This window comes from Olea europaea, chromosome 12, assembly GCF_002742605.1.
Source record: "Olea europaea var. sylvestris chromosome 12, O_europaea_v1, whole genome shotgun sequence".
In the NCBI taxonomy this organism is placed as follows: Eukaryota; Viridiplantae; Streptophyta; class Magnoliopsida; order Lamiales; family Oleaceae; genus Olea; species Olea europaea.
Genome location: NC_036248.1, coordinates 20096513 through 20104833, shown reverse-complemented (window position 1 = coordinate 20104833; position 8321 = coordinate 20096513). Strand labels below are relative to the sequence as shown.

Genomic DNA, 8321 nt, shown 5'->3' with positions numbered 1-8321 from the left:
AAGATTTCATCATAAATAATCACAGAAATGGATCAACGTTCATTTGTTGAGAACTTGTTCGATACAGGATGTGAGTCATTGCCGCATCATGAAGAATCACCTAGTACGTGAAAAAGTCAATTTCCAAATGGATTTGCCGGTCTAAAAGACATACCGATACCTGAAGATGTTCACATTCACGGTCAGGGAAGCCACATTCCAATTGATTTGGATGATATTAACGTTCCCGAAACGGAACATGAAGATGAAAATCGACAATTAAATATCCTAGATGCGAGGGGAAAGCGAAATGCCAAAAAACAAGCAAAATGTTGGGATCACTTTAAGTTGATTTCAACGGGAAAAGTCGTTGATGGCCTTGCAGAATCTAAAGCAGTATGTAAATACTGCCAACAAAGATTGGCATGGCAAAAAGGAATTGGTACCACTCATCTCAACCGCCACTACAAATCATGTGCAGCCAGACATGAACTTCTTCCAGCTAGTCAAACACAATTACAATTTGGCAGTCCAGGCGTTGGTTATACAACTTCACCCCTATCCACGTGGGTGTATTCGGAGGATGAGACTCGAACTGGAATGGTGAAATTTGTTGCCGCCACTGAGTTGCCTCTGGCTATTGCAAACAACCAACACTTCGTCTCGTTCGTGAAAGAATATCTACAACCGAGGTACGTTGGGGTAAGTCGAAACACTCCTCGTGCCGATACAATAAATTATTTCAATAATTCAAAACAACAATTAATTATGGATTTGTAACAATATGAGGGTGTTATATCCTTAAATTTTGATACATGGGAAGGGGTTAATAAAAGAGCATATATAGCTGCAACCGCACACTATATAGACCCACTTTGGTGTATGCATAAGAAAATTATTGCTTTTAAAATTATTGAATTTTCTCACAATGCTAATAATATATATAATGCTATTATCAATATTGTTAGATAATATCATTGTGAGAGTAAAATTCGATCTTTTACTTTTGATAATGCTAGCGTTAATAAGGTAGTCGTCAATAAATTGTGTAGGACACTTCAACCTGATTTTGGTGGGTATTTGTTTCATATTCGTTGTGTGTGTCATATCTTGAATTTAATTGTGCAAGATGGTTTAAAACATATAAAGGATGAACTTCAAAGGATTAGGAATGCATTAGTTTATATTACGATCTCTCCTAATAGAAAACAAGTATTTGAAGATTTTTGTGCCGAACTAGGGGTGATGACTGCTAAAACATTTGTTAGCGATGTAGGTCATAGATGGAACTCTACATACTTGCTATTAAAATCATGTAAAGGTTTCAAAAATTTAATAACTGACTTTTATAATAATAGACATGTTAGAAGTGATGATGATGGTATGTTAAATGAATCCGATTGGATTTTAGCTTTGAAAGTTAAACAATTTTTGACATCTTTTTATGAGACCACAAAGATTTTATCGACGTTTATTATCCCACAAGTTGTATAGTGCTTGAATGCCTTTATATAATTACAAGAACATTCCATAAATATAAAAAATGATCCTGCTTTTAGTGAAATTTTAATTGCTATGGAATTAAAGTTTAGAAAATATTGGGAAGAACTGCCTATATTATTTCCTTTAGCATGTGCAATGGACCCTCGATATAATATTTCGGGAACTAAATACGTAATTGATCAAATCAATAAAGCTTTATTACTTGATACACCTATCACCTATAAGAATTTAGAGCAAACATTATGTGGAATGTATGATTTATATGCGGAAAGAATGGGTGCAAATGTTAGTCGGGTACCCTCTGCTGCATCTACTCCTTCTGCTGAAATTGAAGAAGATGCTGCGAAAATAATGAATTTATTTCAGGGCATTAATACATTTAGATATGATGCAACTGCAATGTGTATATCTAATGCCATGTCATCTGCATCTCATCAAACATCGGTCGAAACTCAAAATGCGATGCCTGCCGAATTAATTGATTATTTCAATCATAATATGCCAACAAACAGAACAATTAACAAAATTTCAGAAAAAATAATTGAATTCTGGCGAAAGTATGAAAGACGTTGGCCAATTGTTTTTGCAATTGCGAAAGATCTATTGACACCTCCGATTAGCACTGTTGCTTCGGAGTCTGCTTTTAGTGCAGGTAAAAGGGTTTTAACTGATGTCAGGAGTCGATTGAAAGCAGATGTTTTGGAAGCGTTAATGTGTGTGAAGGATTGGCAGGACGCTCATTTTCGATTACAAGATAAATACGTTGAAATTGCATGTCGTCAGGTAAGTAATATTTGATTTAATTATATTAATCAATTTTTTTATTTTTTAATCGTTAAATTTAATTTTCTTTAAAAAATTGTACACGTTACAACAAGTTATTCGTGTACAATTTTTAACTCCGCCTACTTAAAATTGATGTAGTCGGTCCCAAGCTTGGATAAAGGAGGAGGGTTTATATTTTATTAACTTTAAAAAGAAATCAAAAAAATATATTTTTTGTAACTGTATTTCAAAAAATAATTCATTTTCATTATATAAATATTTTATACTTTATAAAAAGTATTACAAATTACAATATGATGTAAATAAAAAAAATAATAAAAACTTGTTCTCGTTAAATTATTTGTATTTTTAACACTTTTTATTTTAAAAATCTATTCTTTATTAACTTTAAAAAGAAATAAAAAAAATATTTTTTGTAAATGTATTTTAAAAAATAATTCGTTTTCATTATATAAATATTTTATAACTTATAAAAAATATTACAAATTACAATATGATATAAATAAAAAAAATAAAAAATTGTTTTCGTTAAATTATTTGTATTTTTTAACACTTTTTATTTTTGAAACTCTATTCTTTATTAAAAAAAAAAAAAGTAGGCGAGCCCGCGAGCCGAGCCGAGCTCGCCCAATTCTTGGCTCGTTGAAAACGAGCCACGAGCTCGGCTCGCCACGAGCATGAGCCGAGCTCGTGGCATTAAGGGCCGAGCCGAGCCGAGCCGGCTCGGCCCATTGCCAACCCTACCGTCACCGTGGTGGATGCGACCAAGCCCAAACCCAATCCCAAATGTGATCCAAACTTTATCTACTTCTTTAAATCCTTGGCCCATGTCTAAACTCGATTTATGAGAATTGGAAATTACATAATCCCAACCCCAAGTGTTTAAATATTACAATTCAAAAATAAAGGATGAAATTTCGTTATTCACAAATAGATATCAAAACACACCTTACCCATCCATTTATCAAAACCCTAATTTATCTCCATAACACACTCTCTCTCCTATCCCTCTCATCTATACATCTCTCCCTTCTCTCTCTTCAAACGTCGACGACCGACAATGAAGGATTTGTGCCGGTCAACAATGTTGGCATCGGGGGCTACTAGAACTCTTCGGCTGCTGCTGCTGCGAACGACAGCATTGGCTGTTCACAACAGCATCGCATTACCTTCGAACATCGATACAAGGCCTTGCTTGATATGAGAGTCGAGCACAAACATCGTTGCTATTGTGCACCACCATCGTAGCCGGTAATGCGAGCATCGGCAGCAGGATCACCCTCGTCGCTGCTACAGTTCTGTAGGAGGCTCTATGAGAACCAGCTTATTTTGACATCTAAACTACTTAAACCAGTTTTGGATGATTTTGGGGTGGTTTGGGGGATATGAGATGGTGGCAGATATGGTGGTGCTACAGGTGGTGTTTGATATGGTATTGGTGGTGAGGTGGTAGTGATGCGATGGTAGTGGTGTAGGTTATTGTTGGTGTGTTACAAAAATGGTGGCGGTGGCGGTGACGATGGCAGTGGTGGTGCATTTTTGTTGGGGAGGGTCGGCATTTATGACTTATTAAATCGTTAATAAGTGAGTGGAGGTGGTTATAAGTGGCTAGAGATCTGATAGTGGTGGTTGTGGTGGTGTTGTCGTGGCGATGGTGGTGGTGGTGGTGGTGGTGGTGGGGTAAAGGTAGTCGCAAGTGGCTATAGTGATAGTGGCTATGTCAACCACTATTTGGTGTATGTGACCTATGATTTAGTTATCTGCGACCAAGTATTCAATTGTAATCTAAAAATTTGATAATATGTGACTGAAAATAATTTGTGCTCAACTAATTTGAAAATTTGTAACTAACAAGTAAATTGTGACATATAATGTTTTTTATTTGTTACCTAAGAAATAATTTGTAATCAATTAATTTGATAATATGTGACATTGTGACCTATAAGTATGCATCTGTGATCATGAATTGTATTATTGTGACATTAATATATTTAATTAATAAAATATTTTTAAATAATTAATTAATACCTGATTTTTGAATTTCGAAACGTAAAACTTGAAAATTGAATTGTCCATACTTAATACATGACTTGTGAATTTTCCTTTACGATAACTACGAAGATGTTCTAAATTTTAACCCTTGTTAACAACCATTAAGATGAGTCTTTAGATGAAAATGAGTTTTTAAATAGTCATTTTTTGTGAAAGTATAATTAAAAATTAGATTTTATTATTATTATTATTTTATTATTATTATTATTTTTTTTTTTGATGAGACGAATCAAAATTTCTCAATTCTTATTGATTTTGAATTTACTTGCATAATATTTTATTGTTGAAAATTTAATTCATAATTTTTTTTAATGTGTTGAAAAATTAATTCTTTTTAATCAACCAAAAAAAATTACTTACTTTATGAAACAAAATTTTGTGCAATTTTTCAATTCCCAATTTATATGCGTGATGAGTTGAAGACTTGAAGGAAGATAAGCACAAAAAAGTTTTCTTCATTAATTAATATTAAGTGCTAGTGAAGATCGACTTCACATAGACCTCTAGATTGGCAAAGAAATACTACCATCGTATAGCAAGAAGAATCCTCCTCTTTGATGATATATTAACAATTAGCTACAGCTTAAGCAACCATCAATAAACTTAGGGCTTTGCTATCTGTCCAAACCCCCGGGGGGGGGGGGGGGGGGGTTGCATGTGGCGCCCCTTATTGGCAGGATGCCCTTTGAACAGATATCTATTCAAGTAGAATTATTCATAAACTTATATTTGCCACTATTCGTTCTTTTTCAATTGTGAGAGTCTGTCAATTACGATTTTACAACATTATTGATAATGATGATTCTACAACTTCTTCATTTTAAAGGTTTGTAAAAGCTATAAATCACATATATACTTTATTAACCTTGTTTAAAGTAGTAATGAAAGCAAGCTGAGTCGGTTTGACCCATTTAATTAACCTGTCATAGTAAAGAAAATTAACCTGTCATAAGTGTTTGTTACCAAATTGGAATTCTTAAAGATGATACAAGTTCTTGGATATGGTAATCCCTTCTCTTTTGCTTTCGGTCAATAGAGACCTCGTCAATTAATACACAAAATTAACCAACAAATTAGCAGCCATAAAGTTGAACGAGGCATAACATTCACAGAATTTCAAAATCTTTCGTCAAACTTTTCTTGTTATATACTGGTGATATTCCTATGCTTCTGGCACATGTAATGGCCAGCAGAATGCATACAAGAATTATTCTCCTAAGTATAAGTTAATCAATGTCACTCTCTGCATCCTGATTTCTCCTCTAAGGCTCTGCAACTTTCGAAAATTTACACTTGCAGGTGCCATATACTTCTATATCAAGTTATTCCTAACATACGAGTCACTGAATGAAGCGACTTAGAAGGATCACAGCAACGCTAATATCGTCTAAAGATCCTCTCGATTGTGACAGATCCACCAGCTTTTTGCAAGCAGAAAATGGTTCTGGCTTGTCAATGCCGACACATAAAGGATGAGCTATATCTATTGCTTCCTGATTGCTAACCTGCAAAGAAAGTAACAAGAATTTGTAGCTTCAACAACGTGGACATGACTACATTGAGCTCAACATAGTCTCGTATATTACCTTATCCCAAAGTCCGTCTGAGGCGAGGATCAAAAACTCGCATTCATCTGTAATTCTGAGTACTTCGGTTGTTGGCTCGGCTGTTACCCATTCTTTGAGATGGCTATCTCCAATTGCTCGCGAAACGGCAAGAGATCCATGTACTCTCCAAACACCACGGCAACAATCGACATAACCACCCTGAAACGGAAAAATGCAAAATCCATCAGAAACAAGAAATGGCTGCGATTCGATTTCAATTGGGCTCAAGCCATTGGTTTAAAGAAACTAATGAACACCAGAATTCTCACCAGATTTTCTATCCTATTTCTTTCATCCTTTTGTGAAGGTCTGTGATCAACGGTGAGGGCTTTTGCAACTCCTTGTTGGCTGATAACGGCTCGACAATCTCCAGCGTTGGAGACGAAAAGACTCCCTTCGTGTACCAAGGCAGTCACGCAGCATGTCCCACCTCCGATACTTTCCTTCAAAAACTCTACATCTGTCGCGAGGTATCCTTCTTTCACTGCCTCTTCAATCCCTCCTTCTTGGGTTCTCGATGCCACTTTGTTCATAATATTCCTGTCTAAATTCTTAGCCACATATTCTGCAGCTCCTGCTCCTCCATGTCCATCGAATACACCGAAGAAAGCCTGCGATCACAATAGATACTGTTTAAGTCTATAATGATTACTAAGTACTCTAGTCATTTTACACGACGACATCATTAACAAATATGATACTCTTTTCTCAAAGGTTTGAATTTTTCTGCAGTTCATCAACTGCCCTTGAACTACTATATTAATAAATGAGTATGACATCCGTAAATCTGATCAAAACCGATCAATTTCATAAATGTTATGAAATTTAATGAAAGTTAAATAATGGTGAAAAAGAAATACTAAAAATGAAGATTTACAGTATGAAATTTTAATAAAAACACACCTGTTTAGAATCCCCTTGAAGATCAAGAACAGCAGAATATCGATCCTCCATAGCTCCACCTCTTTTCCCTCTCTTACAGTACACCGAATATCCCTCTCCTTCCACCTCCATCTCGCTCAACCTATCAACATCCTTATCCTCATTCGTATTAATATTATCAAAACCCATATTCAATACCGGAATATCAATCCTCGCCGGCCGTTTCCGCTTCAAAACCATCACCTTCGATGACCCATCTTCTCCTCCATCTTCGCCTTTATTGTCGAAAGGTTTTCTGATGGCCAAAGGCAACGGCGAAAGAGAACGTGGCGGAGGCGAGGTGGCAGGCCTGCAGAAACTCGGCGATAATTTTTTCGGGGACTGAGTAAACATGGGAGAGTTTGATGCCGCCGTGACCGCACAAGGCATAATTTGATTCTTTCAAGATATTTTAGTTCAACTATTGGTTCTGGATGCGTTCAACTGCTGATTTTTCTTCTGCTCGCGAAATCAAAATCAATTTTTTAGATGGAACGAAGGCTTGGACTTTGAATTTATAGATGTTTGAAGTTGGAAAAAGTAGGATGTGGTCTGACAATTTTTAGCTTCCGAGAACATGCTGTACGCGAAGAGCACGCGCATAAGAAATTGAAATCCTTTTTATTTTGCTTTTATAATACTACCCCTTATAATCTTCACTCTGTTAAGATTTGGAATCCTTTTAATAAGGTCAATCTTATTAAGAAAAGTGTCTCAATCCTTTATATATTGATCATTATTTCGATATTTTACCGATGTGAAATTATATTCCCTTAACATGCCCCCACAAGATGGTGGCTCGTTTGAGCAGGCCAATCTTGAAATCTATGTGCTCATTTTTAGAGACTTAATCGGATTGAATCGCTCGTTGGAACTTAATGGGCTCTGATACCATGTTAAGATTTGGGGTCCATCTTAATAAGATCAACTTTATTAAGAGGAGTGTCCCAATCCTTTATATATTGGTCATTATTTCGATATTTTACCGATGTGGGATTATATTCCCTTAACATCGTCACAGCAAAGCAAACAACTTTCGCTGATTGTATATTGCGTACAGTACTAAGATTTGGCTAATTTACACTTTAGTCAATAAATAGATAAAAGACATTAATTATCTGTTATATATTATATTGACTTCTGTAATAAATTTTATGCAGTCAATGATGGACATTAATGTTAAAGTTGAAATGTTTTATTTTCTTAACCACATGACAATATTTAACCTCGATCCCGTTATTCTCTCTTTTCTTTTTAATCACAAGTTTTTTAATAAAATAATATTACATACAAATTTAATTTTTTTAAATTTTTAATAATAATTTTCTATCAATTTATTATTTCAAAATACATTCCTAGCAAAAAATAGATTTCAAACAGGCTCTTAGTAAGTATAAATTTTTTACAATACAAATACAGTACCTACAGGAATATTATTCTTATAAAATGATAAGGACTCATAATTTATGGAGG

At 34.9% G+C, this 8321-nt stretch overlaps 1 protein-coding gene across 1 annotated transcript; it reads right to left on the bottom strand.

Moving 5' to 3' along the window:
* Positions 1–5303: 5303 nt before the first annotated feature.
* Positions 5304–7347, bottom strand: LOC111406025 (probable protein phosphatase 2C 25). Its single transcript, XM_023035193.1, has 4 exons — positions 6831–7347; positions 6197–6538; positions 5907–6086; positions 5304–5825 (listed from the first exon to the last, which is right to left on the bottom strand). The coding sequence occupies exons 1-4, from the start codon at positions 7236–7238 to the stop codon at positions 5661–5663; spliced, it is 1095 nt and encodes a 364-aa protein (XP_022890961.1). The 5' UTR covers positions 7239–7347; the 3' UTR covers positions 5304–5660.
* Between the last annotated feature and the right edge of the window lie 974 nt (positions 7348–8321).

Coding starts and splice junctions, on each gene's coding strand:
- LOC111406025 (XM_023035193.1), bottom strand. CDS start 7,238: ATGCCTTGTGCGGTCACGGCGGCATCAAACTCTCCCATGTTTACTCAG. Junction 6,539..6,830: donor TTCAAGGGGATTCTAAACAG/GTGTGTTTTTAT, acceptor TTGTGATCGCAG/GCTTTCTTCGGTGTATTCGA. Junction 6,087..6,196: donor GAAATAGGATAGAAAATCTG/GTGAGAATTCTG, acceptor TTTCCGTTTCAG/GGTGGTTATGTCGATTGTTG.